The sequence below is a fragment of the Eubalaena glacialis genome, chromosome 4, assembly GCF_028564815.1.
Source record: "Eubalaena glacialis isolate mEubGla1 chromosome 4, mEubGla1.1.hap2.+ XY, whole genome shotgun sequence".
Lineage (NCBI taxonomy): Eukaryota > Metazoa > Chordata > Mammalia > Artiodactyla > Balaenidae > Eubalaena > Eubalaena glacialis.
Window position 1 is genome coordinate 411957 of NC_083719.1, and position 24862 is coordinate 436818.

General features: G+C 50.5%; 1 protein-coding gene across 1 annotated transcript in view; it reads left to right on the forward strand.

Moving 5' to 3' along the window:
- Positions 1-5252: 5252 nt before the first annotated feature.
- Positions 5253-24862, forward strand: part of CEP72 (centrosomal protein 72) — a 32375-nt gene continuing 12765 nt past the window's right edge. Inside the window, 8 exon segments of the mRNA XM_061187611.1 lie at positions 5253-5331; positions 9847-9974; positions 10888-11080; positions 13779-13887; positions 21105-21283; positions 22695-22856; positions 24065-24091; positions 24541-24833. Coding sequence (XP_061043594.1) covers positions 5253-5331; positions 9847-9974; positions 10888-11080; positions 13779-13887; positions 21105-21283; positions 22695-22856; positions 24065-24091; positions 24541-24833 — 1170 coding nt within the window.

Here is a 24862-nt window from a genome sequence, read left to right on the forward strand (position 1 = left end):
GCTGAGGTCGGGAACCAGGCGAGTGAGGAGCGATGCCCCTCACCCCGTGGAGGCCTGTGGCCGCTGGCCCAGAAAACGCCCCACCAAGACTCTGTGACTGACAAAGCCCCCTCTCGCCGGCAGGCAGAGCGGGCCAGGGCCTGCCTGGGTCCTCCCGGTCCCTCCAGGAGCCCCTGAGATGTGAGAGGACTCAGGACCCTGTGGAGCCTCTTCTCAGCGGCTCACGTGCAGGCTCACCATGACCACGCAGACGGGCACCTGTGTCACAGGGCCACGCTCCCTCCGCAGGGTCTTGGGGAGGGTCCTTCCTGCCTCTTCCAGGTGCTGGGGGCTCCAGGAGTCCCTGGGCTCGTGGCCTCATCATGCCAACCTCTGCCTCGTGGGGTCCCGAGCGTGTGTAGCATCTGTGTCTTCTTTTCCATCTCTTGTGATTGCGTTAGGGCCCATCCAGATAATCCAGGATAAAATCCTCCCAAGATCCTTAAATTAATCTCATCTTTTGCCATATAAGGTAACATTCAGAGGTCCCAAGGGTTTTGCATGGATTCTTTGGGGGGAAGGGGGCATTTTTCAGTTTCACAAAAATTTTCCAAAAATAGCCTTTTCAAGTACACACTATCCAGTAAACTGTAAGCTTCCTGAAGGCAAAGATTTCCTTCCACTTTTGTTTTTCTGATACTACCTGGGTTCAGTCTGCGCTCTGGGGGTCGCATCCCTGACTATTTATTTCAACTGTTGATCATTACAAATGACAAAGGGCAGGAGGGTAGCTTCAGATTTCTCACTCACTTTGTAGTTGGGAAACCAGTTAGTTAGGTTTCAAGTTCTGTTTGTACTTCACCCTGATCTGCTCCATCATCTACACGAAACACCTGGACTCAGCCAGGCTGGACCCCCACTCGGAGCCACACTTGGACCCCTGGGCAGAGGGAGTGACAGGTCTGCCCCGCCCTCCTCTCTGACTGAGCCTGGGGCCACGTGGGGGCCTCTCACTCCCCACTCCTCTGCTGGAAACACACACCTCCACGCCCCCTCCCCTTCTTCCTCTGGGACCATGTCTTGTCTCCCCCAAGTGGAAAGGGAGTCCTCCTTTGGCACAGTCGCCTCTACACTTCTGCCTTACAGCCCATGTCCTACAAATATTCTTGACTGGTCCAGTCTATGCCACACACTTTTCATCTGCTATCTCAGCAGACCCCAGGATCAGGTGGGAATGCATTCAGCTGCAGCAATGGTCACTCTCACTAGTCTCTTCTCACTGAGCCAGGAGGCTGGAGGTTCAGGGATTGGCACTGGTTTGGAGCCCAGGTTGGGCACCTCTGTGATGCCAATTTCTTACCCCCTCATTGTCCCAGGATGGCTGCTGCAGCTCCAGCCATCACAACTGTGTCAAGGCAAGAAGAAGAGGGGCCTGGCATGTGTCACCTACACTTATCTCTTTTCCCAAAATATCAAAACTTTACCCCAAAATGCCACTGTAGCCTCATGCTTACTTCTTATCAGCCAGAAGTGGCCAACCGTAGCTGTAAGAGATGTAAGAGATTCTCCACCCTCTACATTGGAACTAGACAAGGTTGAAGAGGGCTGGGAACCACCCATCCCCTCGAGAGCCCTATTAATTTTTTTCTAGAGCTGAGAAGACTCGGTTCGGAGAGCAGCTTGCCCCGGACACAAGAGCCAGGGAGCCTGCCCACAGCCCCTCAGAGTGATCACGAGTGGGCTGGCCCCCCTCACGACAGGCTCCGCCTCCAGCTGCACTGTTCAACCTGAGCGCCTGGGTCTCAGCCCCACTTGCTGCCCTCCACGCTGCCCACCATAAAGCGGATGTAACCAATGACCCACAAAAGCATGGCAGTGCCTGGCCTCTTGCCGTGTGCTTGCCAACCTCTCCCAGGTGAGGGCTCCGAGTCCAACAGGAACCGGTGTCCTGGCAGCAGGCAGGGTGATGCTGGGATCTACAGGGTCAGTGCAGGCGAGCTCTCGGGAAGCAGTTAGGGCGGCTGACCTAGGCTGGCGGGCGAAGGACCAGGGTGGGGAGCAGGCCTCCGAGGTCTGGTTACCCTGGCAATAATCTGCCTGGTCCAAAGGGCCCCTGAGCCCTGCACTCACGAGAGCCTCAGGGGTGAGGAGAAGGCCGCAGGTCCCCAGACCTGACGGAGGTGGCCTCGTCCTCAGGAGGGCTGGGGACCCTGGGATCATGGCTGAGGTATGCCCCTCACCCCTGTATCTCCCCCCGTCGGTGAGCAGTTGTGCGAGGGGCGGGGGCAGGGTGTGTGCACAGGGGCAGCTCCCACCTGGAAGATGCTAGGTGCACCCAGCACCACCTGTGCTGCTTCTCCAGGGTGAGGTGCCTGAGGGGCTGTCCAGATGGAGCCGGGGCCTGCCTGTGAGTGGCTGTCGCTTGCCCCACGCCGCTGCAGTGCAGAAAGTCAGGCCCAGTGGTCCTGTCTCCCTACTTTCAGAACGAGCGGGAAGTTTCCATTTTCCTGAGAAGTCTCAGGTTTTCAGGGTCAGCAGTTGTAGGGAGAGCTGGCCCCTGCTTCCTCCTCCCGGCTGAAGCCCCGCTGGGCACGGAGGTGGCTCACGAGCTCTGGGGATGGCCCAGGCCAGCAGGACAGGAGACCCTTGGGGCTACGGGCTCTGCAGGCAGGGCGTGGAAACAGTAGTCTTTGCTGGACGCAGCCGGGAAGGATCCTGCCTCTTGGGAAGTGAGCTGCGTGGCCGAGTGTCCAGGACAGAGGTTTGGTTGCCAGCCAGCCAAGCTGAGCCCAGCCCACCCTGGGGACTCTAGCCGGGTGTCCTCACGTCAGGTCCACCCCAGCTGGGTTTTACTTGCATCTTAACTGACAGCTCAGCTAGATCCAAGCGTTTACACTCGCAGGTGAACACAAACCCCATCCTCTGTGTTCAGATGAGCGAGTCACGACGGTAAGACGTTTACATGAGCCCGCACCCACTCTTGCTCCTGTTTACCTTCCAACAGCCGCAGGAAGGTCCTCACACTCTGTCTCACGTCACACTTTGGATAGAGGTTAGTCAGCAAAATGAGGCATTGACAAGTCACACATGTCGGTACTGACCTTGTGTAGAAAAAAGCCGGGAAAAGGCTCTTTCGTTCAACATTTATGAACGAATAGCATCAGAACCAGCGAGCAGCTGTCCTTGATCAGATGCTTCTCACTTGGTCCAGGGTGGAGGGCGAGGCCACAGAGCACCGGCTTCCGGGCAGCGCCTCGCGTGTGACCAGGGTGGGTTCCTGCCATCTGGCCGGGGAGTGGCCGTCCGAGTTGGAGCTCGACTGTCGGAGGTTTGTGAGGGTGTGTGAGTGTGAGGGTGTGTGAGATTGTGAACGGGGGCGCGTGTGAGTTCAGTGGTGTCTGGAGCCGTGGCTGTGTGGGTCTGTCTTCAGGCTCACAGAAGCTCCCTGCCTCCCGTTTGGAGGGCCTGGTGCAGAAGCAACCCGGGGCTGTGCTCGAGTCTGACACCGATCCTCAGCCCGGTCGCACCCACCTGGCTGATGTTGCCTCGTGGGTGAAGTGACCATGCTGGCGTTCAGCCCAGGGTGCAGAGGTGGTGACACGAGAGCTCACACAGTTCCCGGAGCGCGTGGCCAGCGCCACAGCCGCTCTGCTTCTGGGGCCTGGACAGCTCGCTCTCTGGGGGAAGGTGGGAGATTGCCCCTCCTCCTCCCGCCCCCGCCCCCTCCCAGCCGAGGCCAGTCAAAGAGTAGGGAAAATCCAAGGTGCTCCGGCCGCCAGCCCCTGGTGGACCCCTCTGGCTGCCCAGTCCGCGGGACCGACGTGGGCCTGTCCTTGGGTCTCCATCTCTGTCGCCAGCCTTCTCCCTGGGATGGACTGACCGACTCTGGCTCAAGGCTGAGGGGCCTGGAAGCCTCCCTGGAATGTTCTAGAAAGCTGTAGAGGACTTGAGCCTGGGCTGCCCGGCCTGAAGTGACTGGCAGCAGGAGGAAGCAGCGGTGTTTGGCGTGTGGGCTGTGCCCCGGCTGACAAGCCGATTTTCTCGGGGGGGGGGGGGCGGGGGACAGCGACAGAAGCCTTTTGTTTGCTTCCGTTTACTTCTGAGAGCCGGAATATTTGCTCAGTTTCTAGCCTCCTGGCTGCACCAGCTCCACTCAGGGGGCACCTGGTTGGTGACCACATGCTGGGCCTCAGGTGTGCCCGAGTTCCTCCGCGGTCTTGTAGGAAGTGAGATGATGGCAATATGTGGCCTGGAACTGTGGGCAATCACTTGGCAATCCGGACTCAAAATATCGCTGAGTGTTTGCCGGCCTCAGTAAATGGCACAGCCCCACAGGCCTGGTGCAGCAGGCTTGAAGCCCCGCCCCGCTCAGGAGAGACTCGGGCACCCTGATGCCCCCCTACCCCAGCCCCTGAGCACATCCCGTACCTCTCCCCTACACCCCCGTCTTCGCCCCTGCCCTACACCCTCTGCCATACTTCCCTTGTCTACACCACTGCCCCTCACCCCTGAGTGTCTATACCTGCCCTTCACACCTGGCCCTACAAGCCCACCTACACCCCCCTATGCCACCACCCAGGCTGTGACATGCCAGGGGATGTTGCCAACAGGCCAGTCAAATCTGGGGTGAGAGGCAGTAGGGGCACCCTCTGGGGTGACCCAGGAGGGAGGGGGCACCCCCAGGGCTCGAGCTGGCTGGGGCAGATCCAGACCGTAAGGGAAGTCTTCCCTAAAGGTGCTCCACAAAGGGCCCAGTGAGCCGGACATGCCGTGAACCCCTCGGTCAGCTGATAAGTCTCAAGGCCAGACCCCAGACTCCATCACCTAGAAATTGAGGATGGGGGCAGAGCAGGACCCGCTGCCGCTGAGTCACCTGACCGTGGCGGGAGAGCACTGCGACCCCACGTGAGGAGCCCTCGCGCAGAACCTGGGGCGCCCGCAGCCCAGGACGCAGGCGAATCTGGGGGTGGGGAGGGTCCCCAGGTGGGGCAGGTGCCCAGGTGAGGCGAGGTCTCCAAGTGGGGCGAGTCCCCAGGTAAGCCCTGGGGCGGGCACCGACTTCCCCTAACGCTTCCTCCCGGCAGCTTCGTCCATGTCCTCACACCCCACACCCCGCACCCCGCAGAGGTCCTTGGCCCCGCCCCGCCCCGCCCCCTCGGCCTCGTCCCGCCCCCTGACCCCGCCCCCCCGTCCCACCCTGGATCCTGGCCCCGCGCCTCGGCCATCGGCAGCCACAGCGCGCAGGCGCGGACAGGTGTGCGCCGTTTGAAAGAATGGCGCCGGCGGGGCGGCTGGTTCTGTGTGAAGAGAAGATCAGGGGGAAGACCGGGCTGGCGCCTCACCGCGGCCTGGGTGCGCGGCGGGCGGCGGGCGGCGGACGGGCGGGCGGCGCTGGCCGGGGGCGCGAGCTTCACGCCGAGGTGTCGGCGGACCGGTCGGGCCAGAGGTGCCGAAACGCGACCGCGGTTCCCGAACGGTCGCAGGCCTTGGGGGGCGAGGGTGAGGGGTGGGCTGCGGGGCAGGCCGGGAGCGGGTGGGGAGCCCGGAGCAGCGGTGGGGTGTGAGGGGGCAGGCCTGGGGGGGCCCGAAGTGGGGGAGGCTGGGGGAAGGGCTGGGGTTCCGAGCTGAGTCCCCGGAGAGGTGGGGGCCAAGCTGGCCCTCGCAGACTGCCCGCGGGGAGCTCTTCCGGGCCGGGTTTGCTGAGCCCTTGCGGCAGTGCTTTCCGCCTTGACTGAAGAGGTCACTTGGGCTTTCTTTCCCCGATGAAAAGGTGCGTTAGGCTGATTTACGGAAAGAGCTTGGAGCGCCTTCGTGTCTGGAGGAGGAGCGCGCCCTCCTTTTGTAGGACTCCGGGGTGTCCCGGGCCCTGCTCCTCCTGTGCCGAGCATCTGTGGGCCCATGTCCTGAGGGATACGGGTCGCTAGTTTTCTGTTTTCCTGTTTCTGTCTAGTTTTGTCATCCACGTAATGCCCAGCTCATGAAATAGTTGGTAAATTGCCCCTTCTGTTTTCCAGAAGAGATTGTGTGCAACTGGTGCCGATTCTTCTTTGTTTGATGGAGTTTTCCAGTGAAACCTTATGGGCCTGGAAATTTCTGTATTTGAAGCTTTTAAATTACAAATTCAATTTCTCTAGTCGTTATAGAACTGTTTGTATCATCACCTTCATCTTAGGTGAGTTATAGTTGTCTGGGGTTTTGCGAAACTGGTTCATTTCATCTAAGTTGTTAGATTTATGTGTGTAGAGTTTGTGGTATTTCCTTATTAGCCTATTAATGTCTCTGGGGTCTGTAGTGATACCCTTCTTCCGGCCCATGTTATTGGTCATCTCTGTCTTCTCTTTCTTGGTCTTTCTGGAGGTTTATGAATTTCATTAATCTTTTCAATGAGCCAACTTTTGTTTTTTCTCCATTGGTTTTCTGGTTTCAAATTTCATTGATTCTGTATTCTGTATAATTTTCTTCTTTCTGCTGCTTTGCATTTATTTTGCTCTTCTTTTTCTTGATTCTTGAGATGCAAGTTTAGATTTCTGATTTGAGACCTTTTTTAATATAATACAAACATTTTAGTGCTATAAGTTTCCCTCTAAGCACAACTTTAGCTGAATCCACAAGTTTTGTTATGTTGTATTTTCATTTTCATTTAGTTCACTGTGTTTGTTTATTTCCCTTGACTTCCTCTTTGACCTGTGGATTGTTCAGAAGTGTGTTCTTTTCATTTCTGTGTGATTGGAGGTTTTCCTAGTTTGGTATTTTTTTCTTTTTGTTATTGATTCTGGTGTGATTCCATTATGGTCAGAAAACATACTCTGAATGATCTTAATTGTTTTAAATTTGAAGTTTGTTTTATGGCCCAAAATCTGGTCTATAATGTTCCAAGTGCACTTGGAAAGAATGTGTACTCTGTCATTGACTGGAGTGTTATTCAAATGTCAATTTGATCTTGTTGACTTGTGACGTTGTTCAATTCTTTTGTATCCTTGCTGATTTTCTGTCTAGTGATTCTCTTAATTATCAGAAGAGGGGTATTGAGACCCCTGACTCTAATTGTGGATGTGTCTATTTCTCTTTTCACTTAAAGATCCTAAATATGTATGCACCAAAGCTGTGCTATTTGGTGCATACATATTTAGAATTTTTATGTCTTCTTGTTGGGGTGACCCTTGTAACATATGTAGTATTATTCCTCCTTATCCCTGATAATTTTCTACAGTGAGATATCCACTTTATCTGATATTAATGTAGCCACTCCAGCTTTCTTTGGTTTGGTGTTTGCAGGGTATGTCTTTACCCATCTATGTGCTATTTCACCTTTAAACCTACCTATATGATAATATTTGAAATGAGTTTCTTGTAGACAGTGTATACTGTATATCATTTTTAGTCTACAGTGCCAATCTCTATCTTTTATAGTGTATTTAGACAATTTACATTTAATGTGTTAATACAGCAGAGCTTAAGTGAGCCATTTATTTTTTTTTCTGTTTGTTCCCTTTGTTTTTTCTTCTTTTGTTTCCGATTTCCTGCCTTCCTGTGGTTTACTTGAGTATTTTTTTGTATTCAATTTTGATTTATCATATTTCTGAGCATATCTCTTTGTATAGCTTTTTTAGTGGTTGCTCTACAAATTACAGTATACAGTATGTGATTTAACACAGTCTACTTGTGTGAATGGTTTACCACGTCAGGTGAATATAGAAATTTTACCACCATTTAGGTTTCATTATCTTCCCACTTTATAATTTAGTTGTCTAGACATTTCCCCTGCATACCTGAGAACCACAGTAATGATATGACTTTTTCTTTTTATAGTCATCCAACAGTTTAAATAGCTTAGGAGGAAACATTGACCCACATGTTTACCTGTTTCATTATTCTTTCTTCATTCCTGATGTCCCAGGTTTCCTTCTTTTATCTTTCCTTAATGTTTGAAGATCTTTCTTTAGCAGTTATCTTAGGGAGGTGTGCTGGTGACAGATTCTCTTAGTGTTTCTTCATTTGAGAATATCTATATTTCACCTTTAGTCCTGAAGGCTGTTTTTGGTGGATATAGATTTCTGAGTTTAAAGTTCTTTTCATTCAGCAATGGAAAAATGTGAGAGCACTTCTTTTGTTTCAGCACCATGGTTTCTGAGGAGTAACTCCCTGCCATGGGAGTTGTTTCTCCTTCTGGGTAATGCCTCTCTCTCTGGTTGCTCTCAAGATTCTTTCATTGTCTTTAGTGTTCAGAAGTTTGATTCTGATGTGTCAGTTTTTGCCTTTATTCTGTTTGGGGTTTTCTCAACTTCTTGAACGTGCAGGTTTATGTGTTTTGCCAAATTTGGGAAGTTTTCAGCCATTATTTCTTTAACTTAAAATTTTTTATTTTTAGCCATACTGTTTTTCTCTTCTTCTTGAAACTCTGATTGGATCTCCACTGGGACCCCAATGACATGAATGTTAGATTGCTTTTTCTTCTTCCACAGGCCCCTGAGGCGCTGTTCATTTTTTTAAAGTCTGTTTTCTCTCTGGTGGTCAGATAGGACAATTTTGTTCAGTTTATCTTTGCATTTTCTCTCTTTGAATTTTTTCCTCTGTCATCTCCATTCTGTTATTGAGCTGCTCCCATGGTTTTTTGTTTGTTTCTTTCAGTTATTGTATTTTTCATTTCTGAAATTTCTATTTGTTTCTTCTTTACATCTTCTGTTTCTTTGTCAAGAATCCCTATTTTCTTATTTGTTTCAATCATGTTCATAATTGCTCATTGAAGTATTTGTATATCAGTTGCTTTAAAATCCTTGTTAGATAATTCTAATTTCTGTCATCTCATTATTGGTATCTATTGATTGTTTTCTCTCATTCAGATTGAGATTTTCCTAGTTCTTGATCATTTTTGATTGGTCATTTTGATTGGGACTCTGCTTCCTATTTAAATCTCGTTACTCAGTACTGGCACTGCCTGGGTGCTGCCTTGTTGCCGAGGTGGTGGCCAGGCCCCTGTCACACACATAGCATCTGCAGATGCCTCGTTACAGCCAGTCCAGGGCAGTAGTCATGTCCACTCACACTGTCCTGGTGCTGGCCACTGTGCGAGGCCAGGTGTACGAGGTACATTTTTTTTTTTTTTTCTTGGCGTTGGGCTGGAGTGGGGCTGAGGTTGTCAGGAGTCTGTCCTGCAAGGCCACCCCTCCTGGTACTTTGACCACGGACAGCAGGCTTACCTGTATCTTTTGGTAGGTGTCCATGGGTGTTTCTGGGTGGCCAGCTTCTCTTGCACTCAGATTGGGATGTATAGGAGACAGAACAAAACCAACCCTCAGTGCTTGACCATTTTCTTCAGGTCCCTAGACAGTCCCCACGCTTCAGAGTCGCCACGCTTCAGAGTTGCTTCCCGTGTTCTTGTCCAGGGTTTTTAGGTCTAATAAATGGGGAGGAATAGGGTGAAATGTGTCTCCTCTGTCTTGTCTGGAACTGGAAGCCCAAAAACCAGTTTCATATGTAATCAAGATGTGTTTTAAAACAAAAGTTCCTGGGAAGATACTGGTGTATCCAGACACAGTGTCTTTTTCATTACAGAAGCTTACTTTTGTAGTGATGTTTGTCTAACGGCTGCTTACTGGGTGTGCCACGTAGAGGTGTTCGGTGCACCTCGTGTGCAGCTGGCCATCACCTGTAACAGCACGGGTGGTCAGGTCAGCTACCGAATGGGTTTCAGATTGCGATCCCTGCACAGAGGCCCACAGGTAATGGGGCTGAGCAGTCAGGTGTGGCAGTGGGAACCCCCTTAGGAGGGTTTCCTGGTGAGAGGGTTTTGGAGGGAGAATAAATTATTGCAATAATTTATTTTCAATAAAATAATAAAGTTAAAATCTCTTAATTTTCTATTCTTAGCTGAACTTCGGTCATTATCTATTCCTGGAACTTACCAAGAAAAGATTACTCACCTAGGAAATTCTTTGATGAATTTAACAGGTCTAAAATCTCTAGATCTCTCACGAAACTCCTTGGTTAGTCTAGAGGTAAGTTTTAGGTTTGTTTCTTGAAAGAAGATTTATTGCTATCAATAGCAGTGGGTAGTACACTTATGGTAAAAAAGGCAGTCTGTTTTATGACTATGCTTATAATATTTGTAAGCCATACACTTAACAGTGATTGTAAGTTTTGTGCTGATTTTCTTGTGTTTGCTGTGAGCCGGATTTCTTACGCATCACATTATGTCTTCGAACTACTTTAACAAGAAGTCATAGCTCTCTGATGAAGATGGTTGTATCTGTAAAGGAAATAAGATAAGGCCCGAAAGATGAGTGTGTGCATGCCCGTCACCCTTCATCCTTTATCAGCTGTCGTTTTCTTCATCCACACTGAGCTTCACATCTGTTTATATCTGACTCTTGGCGGCGTCGGGCCCTCGAATGGCTTGCGTGCCTGACGCGGCAGGCGCTGGTCCCCGTGAGGGAGTAGGAAGTCACCCAGGCGATGGCGAGTGGGACCGCCCTGCGACACTGCCGGGGCTTCGGGGGGGGGGGGGGGAGAAGGAAGGCGGGCCATCACTGCCCTGGAGCAGGACCTCTCAGTGCCCCCGACCCGGGGGTTGGGAGCCCGCTCAGAGCCCGTGCGAGTTCCGGCCGATCCAGGCTGCCCGGGTGCTGGCTCATCTCAGCCCCGTCCTCTCATCTGTGAAACGGGCGCAGCGGCACTTGTGCTGCCAGGGCTGCGTGTGGAGGGGGTGAGGTTAGTGTGGGTCGCTCAGCTCGGCGCGGGCTGCGGCCTCGCAGGCCTCGGCTGTCCTCTCCCCGCGGTCGGCGCGCGGCCGTCTCCCCGTGGCTGAGCAGACCTTTCCCCCTTGCTCTCCTGGTGACGGCGCGTGTGCGCGCTTGTTAGGCTGGGGGCTGGTTCGTGTTAATGGCTGTCTTAGCGCGTTTGTCCTGGCAGGGCATCGAGTACCTGGCAGCGCTGGAGCGCCTCAACGTCTACCGCAACCGCATCTCCTCGCTGGCGGAAGTCTTCCGGCTCCACTCCTTAACGGAGCTCGCGGAGGTGGACTTCCGGCTGAACCCTGTGGTGGAGAGCACGCCTGACTACCGCCTCTCCGTGGTGCACGTGCTCCCGCGCCTCCGGCAGCTGGGTAGGCCAGCCGCACCCCTGGCCTCGCTTGGTGCTGCCCGATGGGTGTCTCGTGTTCTTGGGGTGATGGCGCTGTTGACCCTTCTGGAAACGGAGGCTGATTTCCTCCTCTCACAGGAGAGCTGCCTGGAAGGTGGCAGGGAGCCCCTTCCTTGCGGCCACAGATGGCTGCTGGGCCAGGGGTGCAGGCATGGGCTGGCTCTGCTTTCCAGCTGGTGCCCTGTTTCCTGGCATGGGCTCCTGGGCGTCGTCTCAGGCTCAGCTTGACAGCTGGGTTCAACCTGGTTTTACGTCCACCTGGGAGGACACGGGCGAGAAGTTCATTGTGCCACGCCCTCCCCAGGTGACAGGCACGAGAGAGAGTGTGAGGTCCTGTTGGCAGGTGCAGCCACCACCTTGGCTCAGTGGCCTTTTAAGGCCTTTTAGCCTTAAAAGAAGCGGATCTCTCAGGCTCGCAGGCCGAGCGACCAGGGTGCCCACCAGCCGTGCCCAGCCAGGAGGGTTGTGCTGGGGGAAGCCACAGCGTCGTCCCACCCACTGTCCCGGCTCTCAGGAGCCACTTTGCTGTGAGCAGTGTGGCCAGGGCACTGCTAATGCCCCCCCCCGCCCCGCCCCCATGTCGCACTTCCCGGGGAGAGAGCTGGAGCGTGAGCCCGAGGGCATGTTGGCCATGGAAACCCTGGGGAAGGAGGGGCTTAGAGTCTCGGAGTGTGAAGTGCTGATTAGTGGTGCAGCAGTGTCTGATTGGAGGAGGGTGGTCCTTCTGTGCCCCCAGTGATCATGGAGCGTTCTCCATCCTGAGGGCCCTTGACTGCCTGAGGAGGCTGGGGGGCTTTCGGGGCGTCTCCACCTCCCAGGCACTGAGCTACCAAACCAAAATGAGACCCACATCATGGCAGCACCTGTCAGGTAAATGCTGGGCTCCGTGGTGGGCAGACCATGGCTCTTGTCCTTTCAGGGTCTACCAGGGCCTGTAGACACCCCACTGGCGGCACCTCTCAGCCGCACACAGCTTCTCTCATGAACACCCCAGCTGCGCGTGTGCGTTGGCTTACCTCCTGGACCCCGGTCCTGGCGGGCCGTGAGCTCTGGGGAGCCTGGCCGCACCGTTAGGCTGTGCCTGCCTGGGCCTAGGGGCACTGACCCCCAGGGGCACGCTGTTTAGTTTCAAACCTACTTAGAATTTCAACATTTAATGTTGATTTTTAGATATTTGGGAGGATTAAGTGCTTGTGTTCTAACTTTTATTTGACTGTTAAGTATCCTATAAACAATTGAATTTGACTCTTTTTCAGAAGCATGACAATCCTTATGGAAAGTTTTGCAGTCTTCAGTCTTAAATCATTTGTTTCCGTTTGTGATGAAAGTTTTCAATTCAGCCTTAGACTGTTCGTGTGGAGAAGGGGTTGTGAGAGTCTTCCCACACGTGAAAGGTGCTTTCAGACGTGAGGAAGGAGCAGAATTGGAGTCAGTCAGTGCGGGAGTGCGGAGCTCTCGGAAGGCCCTCCCTCCCAGCAGGGTGCCGCGAGAGTGATCTGGGTGCGCCCCGGGCCGATCTGGGTGCGCCCCGGGCCGGGACCTGGGAGAGTGCCGCAGCGAGGAGAGCATGTGGTCTGGTGGAGAAGGTGGGCTTGCATCTGATTTTAGTCATATTGAGTTTGAATTTAGAGTGGAACCGTCCAGAGAAGGATGCTCAGAGTAAGGGACGTGGAACTGCAGAAGCCAAGTTCAGGCTGGGCAAGTAGAGTCACGTGTTGTCGGCACGAAGGCAGCGTCCAGGCCATGAGACGGGAGGCCCCAGGCTGGTGTGTGGTGGATGGCATCCCTGAGAGGACAGAGGGGCTGCTGGGGGCGTCCCACGTGCGGGGCGGGGCTGCTGTGCGCTGGCCACACCTGTGGAAGTGGGTACTGGGCACCTCCTCGTTCCCTCGTTTCTCACTGAGCTGGTGCACCTCCCGGGGTGCCATGGGCTAAGTGCTTCCTAGGAGCTCTGTGGCAGCCATGGCAAGTTCCCGAGGGCCGAGCTCCGGCATTTGGGAGGGGAGCCCCCCTCAGGTGCTTCTGAGGAGGTGCAGTTGTGGACGAGTGGGGTCTTCTTGGGCCCAGGGCACACATGGGGACAGTTTAAACTTGGCTCTGTCTCCTGTTCTGGTCCTGAGGATCTGAGGATGTAAACCCTGGGCGCCAACACACGGCCAGGGCGTCTTCTCTCCAGTGTGTTCAGGCTCCTCGCCCACAGACACTTGCTAGGGGTGCTCAGTGTGGTTTGGGAACCTCGCCCAGCACCCAGGATGTGCGTTAAGAGGAGATGAGAAGGATGTGCCTGCATGAGAACTTGCGTGTGTGTTTCCTTTCCTGCCTCCGGGGCATCTGAGGTGCAAGCCTGGTGCGAGCTGCCGGCCCTCTGGGAATCAGTGCTCAGCATTTCTGGGAAGCCAGATGTAGCCCCCAGAGCCCAGCCTTGCTTTACTGGGTCTGCCCAGTGATCTGGGGGATGCCGTGGTGGGGTCAGCCCTAAGGGGAGGGAAGGTCCCCAGAACAAGGGGTGGCAGTCCTGGTCACACGCCATGTGTGGCTGGTTGGGCGAGGGGGCACCTTTAGTCCTGAGGGGAGGCCGGCAGGCACACCGCGGGGTTTGGTTTGGGGCCCTGCCACCTGCCTCGTGCTCTGCTAGATACTCCGCGGCATCTTCTCCCTAGATGACCGCCCTGTGAGGGAGAGTGAGCGGAAAGCATCCCGGCTGCATTTTGCTTCGGAGGAATCGCTGGACTCAACGCAGAGCTTCCCAGCTGTTTTCAGAGTCGAAAGGTATGAACGGGAGTGGTATTAACTAAAGTGCTGATTGCCACTTAGAGGACAGACATCCAGGGGAGCGTGGGGAGAAGCGCTGGATACCAGCTGGCGATCAAGGAGACTGTGGGACAGCCTCTCTTCCTGTCGTCCACATTTTCTATATGGTATTTTTAAAAATATTTAAAATGTTTATTAAAGTCATGGATGTAAAATATGTGGCACAAAAGGCCTGTGGTGAGAAGCAACAGTCCTTTCTCTCTACTCCTGGCCCACTGCTCAGAGGCAGCCTCCTTCCCTTCTGTCATTGTTTCTGCTTCCAGGTTCTGTCTCAGCTACTTTCTGATCTCTGAGCAGTGCAGGCCCTTTGCTGTTTGTGGATGTGACCACTTGGAGCAGGTCTGACAGCCGCCGGAGCCGCCTCTTCCCCACCCTGGCGGAGTTAGTGCTTGGGCGCCGCTCCTTCCCCGGTTCTCTCTCAGTGCTCTGTGACCAGGGCTCCCGCCCTGCTTTGGCTGGGCTGTGGGAGCCTGTGCCCGGCTTCTCACCACCTCCCAGCTCCTGCCGTCTGCATCTTTATGTCTAACTTTAGATTGTCGGGGTGGGTAGTGTTTAAATGTGTTCTGAAAGCATATAGTCTTCATGTGTGTGGTTGATTCTAAAGGCTAGAAGTCAGTCAATGGTGTTTACCTTGCTTGTGATGTACGAGGAATATATACTCCTTCTTGTACACTATTTTGATTTGTTTGAGGCTTTTAATAGTTTTCTTTCTCTTGCATTGTATGCCTTAGCTCATCTGTAAATTTCTCTAATGTAGAGGTCGACCGACTTTTTTTTGTAAAGGGCTGGAGAGAATATTTTCAGCTCTGTGGACCATAGGATCTGTGCTTCAATTTCTAAACCCTGCCTTTGTAGTATGAAAGCAGCTATAGGCGATACATAAACTAATGATTGTGTTCCAATAAAACGTTACTTACAAACACAGGCAGTGGCTCAGATTTGACCTGTGGGCCATACTTTGCCAACTTCTGTTCTAAGATCAGTTTCAAATCTCTAGAATCTCCTCTTCCCTCAGATGCCTCCCTTGGAGCTCCCCTCCTCTCACTTCCCTATTTCAAACCAGACTAATTGCTGGGTAGATAGCTGCACGTGGTACCCTGCGGAATGGTCTGTGTATTGTGTACCCCAGATTCATATGCTGAAATCCTAACCCCCGGCATGATGGGTTTAGGAGATAGGGCCTATGAGAGGTGATTAGGTCCTGAAGGTGGAGTCCTCATGAATGGAATTGGTGTTCTCTTATGAAAGAGACCCCACAGAGCTTTCTAGCCCCTTCCGCATTTGCGTGAGTTTTGTGAGTCACGTGGTGTCAGTCTTCTGACTTTGTCCTCCTTTAATATTGAGTTGCCAATTCTGGGTCTTTTTCCTTTCCGTATAAATTTTAGAATTAGTTTGTCAATATCCACAAACTACCTTGCTGGGATTTTGATTGGGACTGCATTGAATTACAGATTGAGTTGGGAAGAAACTGACATCTTGACACTATTGAGTCTTCATATCCACGAACATGGAATATCTCTCCATTTATTCAGTTCTTCTTTGATTTCATTTATCAGAGGTTGGTGATTTTCCTGATATAGATGTTGTACATATTTTGTTAGATTTATACCTTAGTATGTTCTTTTGAGGCTAATTTAGGTTTTTTAATTTCAAATTCCAGTTGTTCATTGCTGGTATTTGACTTGTGTACAGCTGATGGTGACAAAGTACCACAAACAGGGTGGCTTAAAATAACAGAAACTTACTGTCTTACAGTTCTTAGGCTACAAGTCTGAAATCAAGGTGTTGGCAGGGTTGCTTCCTTCTGGAGGCTCTGGGAGAGAATCCATTCTATGACTCCAGCTCCTGGTACTTTGCTGGCAATCTTCGGTGTTCCTTGGCTTGTAGATGCCTCCCTCCAATCCTTTTCTTCATATGGCTGTCTTCTCTCTGTGTCTTTTCACAGAACTCCGCATTGTGCGTGCCTGTCCTGTGTCCAAATTTCCCCTTTTTATAAGGACACCAGTCGTATTGGTTAGGGCTCTGCATAATTTCCTCATTTTAACTCGATTACCTCTGTAAAGACCCTATTTCCAAATAAGGTCTTATTCTTAAGTATGGGGTGTTGGGACTTTGGCATCTCTTTTTTAGGGGACACAATGTGACCCATACATCTTGAATTTTACAATCTTGCTATAGTCACTTATTAGTTCCTGGAGTTTTTGTTTGTTTTTTGGTCGATTCTTTGAGATTTTCTACATAGATGGTTGGTATGTCATCTGTGAACAAAGATAGTTTTATATCTTCCTTCCCAATCTGTATACCTTTTATTTCCTTTTCTTGTCTTATTGTGTTAGCTTGGACTTCCGGTACAATGTTAAAAAGCAGTGGGTAGAGGGGACATCCTTGCCTTGTTCCTGATCTCAGCAGGATAGCAGCTGGTTTCTCACCACCAGGTGTGATGTTAGCTGTGGGCTTTCATAGGTGTTCTTTATCAAGTCGAGGAGGTTCCCTTTGATTCCTAGTTTACTGACCACTTTTATCATGAATGGGTATTGGATTTTGTCAAACGCTTTTTCTGCGTCTATTGATATGGTCATATGACTTTTCTTCTTGAGCCTGTTGATGTGATGGATTACATTGATTTTTTTCAAATATTGAGCCAGCTATGCAAACCTGGAATAAATCCCACTTGGCTGTGGTGTAGACTTCTTTTTATACATTGTTGGACTCAATTTGCTGATACTTTGTTGGGGATTTTTGCATCCGTGTTCATGGGAGATAACTGGTCTATAGTTTCCTTGTATTGTCTTTGCTGGTTCTGGTATTAAGATAATGCTGCCCTCATAGAATGAGTTAGGGTGTATTCCCTCTGTTTCTGCTTCTGTCTTATGGAAAAGATTGTAGAGAATTGATATAATTTCTTCCTTAAATGTTCAGTAGAATTCACCAATGAATCCATCTGGACCTGGTGTTTTAGGAGGCTATCAATTATTGATTCAAGGTCTGTAATAAATACCCGTCTGTTCAGATTATCCATTTTTCCTGGTGTCGGTAGATTGTGTCTTTCCAGGAACCATTCCATTTCATCTAGGTTATCACATTTGTGGGCATAGAGGGTCATAGTGTTCCTCTGTTATCTTCTTGATGTCCACGGAACAGTTCCTGCTGTGCTCCTTCTTTTAATTCTGATATTAGTAATTTGTGGCTTTTTTTTCTTAGGTAACCTGGTGGCATAGAGGTTTTTCCATTTTGTTGATCTTTTTAAAGAACTAGCTTTTGGATTTGTTGATTTTTTTTTTTTTTCCCGTTTTCAGTTTCATTGATTTTTGCTCTAATTTTTATTATTTCTTTTCTTCCTCCTGCTTTGGATTTAATTTGTTATTTTCTTAGTTTCCTAAGCTAGACGCTTAGATTATTGATTTCGGAGCTTACTGCGTTCTAATATATACATTCAGTGTTACAAATTTCCTTCTACGCATTGCTTTCACTGCATCCCACAAATTTTGATAAGATGTATTTTCTTTTTAATTTAGTTCAAAATATTTTTATTTTGAAATATTTTAGTTCAAAATACTTCTGAGATTTCTTTGACTCGTGTTATTTGGAAATACGTTGTTTAATCGCCAAGTTTTTTGAGATTTCCCAGTTATCTTTCTGTTATTTATTTTATTACTAGTTAATTCCACTGTGTCCTGAGAACAAATATCACATGATTTGTTTTCTTTTAAATGTGTAAAAATGTGTTTTATGGCCCAGAATGACTCTATCTTGGTGAATGTTCCATGTGAGCTTGGGAGGAATGTGTATCCTGTTGTTTGGATGAGGTGGATATCACTACATCCAGATGATGGGTGGTGCTGAGTTCAGCTATGTCCTTAGTGACTTTCTGACTGCTGGATCTACCCCTTTCTGAAGGAGAGGTGTTGAAGTGGATCCATCCATTTCTCCTTGAGTTCTATCAGTTTTTGCACCATGTAGTCTGATGCTGTCTTATTAGGCACAGACACGTCAGGGGCTGTTATGTCTTCTTGGAGAACTGGCCACTTGTCCTCACGTCATGCCCCTCTTTATCCCAGATCACTCTCCCTGCTCTGAAGTCAGCTCTGTCTGAAAGTAATGTAGCTACTTCTGCTTTCTTTTGATTGGTGTCAGCATGGTCTGTTTTTCTCTATCCATTTACTTTTAATCTATGTGTCTCTATATTTAAAGTGGGTTTCTTTAGGTAACATGTAGTTGGGCCTTTTATTTTGATCCACGCTGACAATCTCTGCCTTTCACTTGGTACATTTAGACCATTGATGTTTAAAGTGGTTATTGATACAGTTGGATTAATAGCTGCCATGTTCGCTGTTTCTACTTGTTGCCCTTGTTCTTTGTTCCTATTTTTGTCTTCTGATCTTTTCCTTCCTTTTGTGATTTTAAATGATCATTTTATGATTCCATTTTCTTTCCTTAGCATATCAGTTATACTTATATTTTCACTTTTAGTGGTTGCTCTGGAGTACACAGGACAGGCAGACCTCGTTTTTTGTGCTTTGCTTTATTGTGATTTGCGGATATTGTGTTTTTACAGGTTGCAGGTTTGTGGCAACCCTACGTCAAGCAAATCTGTTGGTGCTGTTCTTCCAATGGTATTTGCTCACTTCATGTCTCTGTGTCACATGGTAATTCTTGCAGTATTTCACACTTTTCTATCTTTTTATATTGTGGTGATCTGTGATCAGTGATCTCTGATGTTGCTCGTATGACTTGCTGAAGGCTCAGATGATGGTTAGCATTTTTTAGCAATAAAGCACTTTTAAATTGAGGTAAGTACATTGTTTTTAACATAATGCTATTGCTCGCTTAATAGACTACAGTACAGTGTAAACATAACTTTTAGATACACTGGGAAACCAAGAAAATGGTGTGACTTGCTTTATTGCAATATTTGCTTTATTGTGGTGGTCTAGAGCTGAACCCTCAGTATCTTCAAGGTCTGCCTATATACATTTACAAGTAATCCAAGGCCACTTTCAGACACTATACCACTTCACAGATCGTGCAAGTACCTTATAATAACAAAATATTCCTAATTCCTCCCTCCTGTCCCTTGTATCATTGCTGTCATTCATTTCATTTATACCCAAACTATAGCCCTGCATGTAATACATGAACATAAAGTATTGAGTACATTGTTGCTATTATTTCAAACAAACTGTTGCCTGTTAGATTGTAAGAAAAATAGAAGTTTTTATTCTGCCTTCACTTATTCCTTCTCTGATTTGAGTTTCTGACCTGTGTCATTCTCTTTCTCTCTAAAGAACTTCTTTTAATGTTTCTTACCAGGCAGGTCTACCGGCAACAAATTCCCTCAGTTTTTGTTTATCTGAGAAAGTCTTTGTTTCTCCTTCACTTTTGAAGGATAATTTTGCAGGGTACAGAATTCTAGGTTGGTAGTTTTTTTGTCTCCATACTGAGTATTTCACTCCACTCTTATTTTTGCTTGCATGGTTTTCCCCTCTGGCCTATTTCAAGATGTTTTTCTTTGTCTTAGGTTTTCTCCAGTAGAATATATTCCTTGCTGTAATTTTTTGGGCATTTACTCTGCCACTGTTCTCTGAGCTTCCTGGTTCTGTGATTTGGTGTCTGACATTAATTTAAGGAAATTTTAAGTCATCTTCAAATATTTTTTTGGTTCCCCTCTCTCTTCTCCTTCTGGTATTCTCAAATGTGTATGTTACACCTTTTGTAGTTGTCCACGATTCTTGGGTATTCTATTCTGGTTTTTTTCAGTCTTCTTTAATCTTCGCTTTTCAGTTCTGGAGGTTTCTGTTGATATATTCTCAAGTTCCGAGATCCCTTCCTCAGCCATGCCCAGTCTAGAGCTCATCAGAGGTGTTCTTTTCTGTTACAGTGTTTTTGACTCTAATGCTTCTGTTTGCTTCTTTCTTAGAATTTCCGCCTCTCTGTTTACATTCCCATCCGTTCTTTCATGTTGTCTCTTTTTTCCATTAGATCTTTTAGCATTATTACTCATAGTTGTTTTAAATCGGAGTCTGATTTCATCCAGCATGTTTGCCGTATCTGAGTCTAGTTCTAATGCTTGCTCTTTTTCAATGTTGTTTTGGCTATTTGGAGTCCCTTGAGATTCCAGACGCATTTTAGGATGGGTTTTTCTGTTTCTGCAAAAAACGTCTTTGGGATTTTGATAGGATTGCACTGATTCTGTAGGTTGCTTTGGGTAGTATTGACATTTTAACAGTGTTAAGTCTTCCAATCAGTGAACGTGGGGTGTGTTTCCATTTATTTATCTCATCTTTAATTTCTTTCAGCAGTGTTTTGCAGTTTACCTGTGCTTGATTATCTGAAGACTAAGTTACCACAGAGTTTAGGTGATCTGGTGCAGTGTCCTATTATCCAGAGGTGACAGTGGATACCCAGAGAGGCTGCATGTGTCCACTGTCAGGTTTCTGTGGTCAGACCCCGAAGGAGAACCAAGTCCCCTTCTTTCTGCAGGGATCTGGAACACTTTCAGTATGAGAAAATAAGGAATATCATTCATTGATCTCTCAAAGTATGATAAGGTGTCATAAAATCAGTATTCATAGTATGTGATTGAGTTCTATTTTGAAGAGTGATTTCTTAAGCTGCCTTTGTTGGAAATGAGGTTCCCTGTGAGTGTTTACCTCTGTATGGAGGGACGTCCTATTCTAAAACCTCACATTTCAGTTGGTAGGGAAGTATTTTCACTTAATGTGAAAATAGAAATTCGGAACACCACATCCTTGAACTTACTTTTTTGTTTGTTTGTTTTCTGTTTTTTGGCCACGCTATGTGGCATGGGGGAATCTAGTTCCCTGACCAGGGATCGAACCCTCGCCCCCTGCATTGGGAGCATGGAGTCTTCGCCACTGATCCCCAGGGAAGTCCTCCTCGAGCTTTCTTGATGACACGTATGGCACTGTGGATGTGCTAGGAGATCCTAGCCCAGGGGAGCTTCTTGGGACTTCTGTCCTTGAATGAATCCTGGCGTGGTGACCAGTTGTCCTGGCCGAGTCCGCTCCAACTTCACTGTGGTAGAGACACCAGCTCCTCCTCCTCGGAGACCTTGTGGCCGTGCTCGCGGTGTAGGCGCCTCCCTCCCTGGGTCTGTACGGGCTGGAGTGCTCTGTGGGCTGCAGTGCCAGCACTGGGTTTGCTTTTCTTTGCAGACCGCATCACTCCAGAGCCAAGTGCACTGACCCCTCGGCCAAGAAGGGCTTGGTCATGGACGCGGATGATGAGGCGGTCCTGAACCTCATTGCCGAGTGTGAGTGGGACTTGAGCAACCCTCCTGGGAGCATGAGTTCCAGCCAGCAGGAGCAAGAGGCCAGCTTCCAGAGCTCCCAAGGTAGGCTGCTGCTACACGGAGAGGGCCAGCACATGCAGCCTTTCTGGGAGGTTGATGCCTGCTGGCTTCAGAGTCCACGGTGGCCTTTTTTAGAGAACTTACCTTTAAATGTAGAATCTTCATGAAGTCTTGTGCACTTGTAAATGTTAGTAATTTGGATCATGGAATTACAAAAGGAGAAGTCAGTGTATTTGAGGTGGATGTAGTCATGTTGCAGGGCTGTTTATATCAGGTCCCTCCTCAGATCAGTTACAGGGATAGGGAAGAATTGAGATGTCTAAGCAGACAAGGAGGAAATGTCCTGTGCTGGAGGGAGTGAGTCCCTGCTGGCCACGAGGGGACTCCCGGCTCCAGCTGCACGTTGGTCAGGACGTGAGACTTGATGAGGACGTGCGCGTGAACTTCACGCCCTTTGCTGGGGCTCTTCCGCCGGGACTTGTGTGTGAGCTTCAGCTCCATTGCTGCTGCTTCTGAGTTGTGGGTTCCTGAGGGCTTTCCATGAAGATGCAGCGGGCTGGGGCTTCCCTGCTACAGGACCACCTCCGCCTTGGCATCCCCACCAGCTCCTGGGACTGTCAGTCTCTCTAACGCTGGCTCCCATCCTGGGTGTGTGGTGGTATCTCTTGATGGTTTTAATTAGCGTTTCCTGAAAACAAGTCACGACAGCCTCTTCATGCGCTCACATCTTCTTCTGTGGCGTTTCTGTTCCTGTCTGTTCCCCTCCCCTTTTCTTTTCTTGGTGTTGAGGCATAAGACTTCTTCATGGTGTTTTAACACAAGCCCTTTCTCAGATATACATACTGCAAGTTTCTGCCCACCCTATGGCTTGCCTTTTGTTTTCTAAACAGTGCTTCCAAGAGCAGTGTTATTTCAGTGAAATCCAGTTCATCATGTTTTCCTTCATGGTCGTGCTTTTCGGTGTGCTGCCCCTGCTGGTGGAGGGTTTCTCCCACGGACTGGTCCATGTGCTGGGGGTCAGTGCTTAGGTCTGAGAGCCGCTCCTTTGAGTGAATTTCTGCGTGTGGTGTGAGATAGTGGGTCAGGTTGTCCGCCTGTCCCCCCACGTATGTCCAGTTGTGCCAGTGCCATTTGTTGAAAAGACTGTCTTTTTCTTCATTTAATAACCTTGGCGCCCTTGTTAATTCAGTGGGCTGGAGTCTCTGGGTTCTGTTGACCGTCGTGTCTGCCTTGATTCCTCGGCCGAACAGTTTCTCCGGAGTGGGGCGGGGTCACCCTCCCCTGGGGCGCTGCGGGCGGTGACCACTGCAGGTTCCCGCCAGGGTGGGCTGGTGCTGTGTTACCCGCTCAGCCTTCTTTTCCCATTTACCCCACGGAAGGAGTATACTTGACAGATACGGTACACTGTTGGAAGCCTGAAACAAAGCTTTTAAAATGTTTTTTAATGCAGCAGAGTCGCGGCCCCTATCGAGTCCTGAGTCAGCACAGCACCAGTGCGGGGACGCCCTGAGGAAGGGCCCCGAGACGCGGAGGAGCGGCTCCAGCGGGGGCCGTGCAGGGCCGAGGGTGCAGGACCAGCGCTGCGGCGAGCTCCCCCCGCGGCACTTGGCCCCGCGTCCAGGTGAGCCCAGCCTCGCCGTCTTCTCTCCTCTTTTCTTCATCGTGTGTGTGCGCGTAGTTCTCCAAGATGTCTTAGGAAAGAATCTTCTCTATAAATGGAAGTTGACATTTGTAGAACATCTGTGGTTTAGGTTCCTGGTCTGTGAGTATACACTCTCGCTCACACACAGTTTCTTCTGGATACATACATGGGCCCAGGTTATGACAGTGGCTACTGTTACAGTTTAAAAAATGAAAGACAAGGGAAATTAAATAAGTTAAATGAGAGTGTTGTTTGCACGAACATGGAAAAGGCGTCAGAAATCTCCCAGCGTGAGCGAACCTAGCCCCTGCCTGAGGCTTGTGCAGGTGAGCTCGTGGGGACTTTGGTGGGTCGTGGTGGTGGCTGCCCAGTGCCCCGTGGCCACTGCAGAGCAGGCCGTGGCATCGAGGCACCAGCCACATTTACTCCGTGTCCTGAGACCTCACGCGTGTGTCCCTACACACGGATCTACACGTGTATGTGTGCATGGGGATGCGTGGATGCGTGTTCGGGTCCCAGATCCTGTCCGGTGCACGTGGCGTATCTTAGCGTCGTGTCTCAGACGCCTGTGAGCTGGAAGTGTTTCTGGGTCCTCCCGTCGTCTGCGTCCTGGAGGGTTTTGAAGCATTCAGACTGTGCTGCTGTGGGCTGGCCCCCAGTCCCAGTGTGGCTTGCTCTGCTGGGTCCTGGTGGCCAGGCTCAGCTGTGTGTTGTCTGGGGGGGTGGGCTCGTGTGGAGGCCCTGGGCTGGAGGTGGGGGCAGGAAGAGCACAGGTCGCAGGTCAAGGTGAGGGAGCGCGGTGCCGCGTGGGTGGGGGCCAGGTCCCCGGGCTGGGGGCAGGGGACGGCATGGAGTGGCCGGTGGGCATTTGAGTTGTGGAGGGCGGGCAGTGGGTCCGTCTGAGTGGGTACGGCAGACCAGTCCCGGCAAGGGGCAGAGGTGGCCTGCTGGCGCTGGTTGGGTGGACTTGGTGACGTATGGTGATGGACAGGGAACTGGGGGGGAGGGCTGTCCGGGTGGTCTCTGACTTGGGCAGCCAGATGACAGTGGTGTCCGTCCGCTCAGGTCACGAGCACTCGCGGCCCGAGTTTGCTGGGGACGCCCTGGGTGTGGCTCTGTTCACGGAGCCCTGAGGGGAGGCCTGGCCAGACGGCAGCCTTTTGGGGCAGATTTGAGCCCAGGTGCCTGCAGAGTCCACGTGCAGGAGGGTCCAGGGCTCAGGCTGAGGGGCCTCAAGAGGAGAGCCTGCCCTGGGAGGAGGGCCCTGGGCTGTGGGGTGCCGGGCCCCGTGGTGCCCGGGAAGTGGCTCAGCGGCTGGGGAGGGAGGGTCTTAGATCCGACGCGTCGACAGCGTCTCTGGTAGGAACAAGTTATTAAATCCACTGTAGCTTCCAGATCTTGTTACCCACTTGACTCATGTTTGTTATACATAGTTTTGGTGAGAGGACATACAGTAAGTAGTCGATTCATTGGTTAAAGTTACTGCCTCAGTTTTGTCACTCTTCGGTGGATTTTGCATATTTGTGTGTGCATGTGCATCCGTACACAGGCACACGCATGCCTGCACATATGCTCACGTGCACACACACGCATGCATGTGCACACAGCTGTTTAAATTGCAGTGCCGGTCCCTGAGCCCAGGGTGCCTGGTGGTGAGGGCTCTGCCCCTTCTCTGTTGCAGACTCCACGGACACTGAGGACTCAGCCCCCTCTTCTCAGAAGTCAAGTTTATTGACGCAAAAGGGGTTAAATCCCTTGCCTGCTCCGGAAAAGTACAGGAAGCGAAGGGTGCCTGGCGGGAGGTTCCAGGCACCTGCGGACCAGGAGCGTCTGCGCTGCCTGGAGGAGAGTCTGAGCAGGCAGAGCGGTCCGGAGGGCTGGAGCGCGGGGCCCTGTTCCCACTCGGCGGCCCTGGGGCCCGAGCAGCGGAGGCCGCCCAGCGTGAGTGAGGTGAGCCAGGTGTGGAGGCCGAGGGGCCG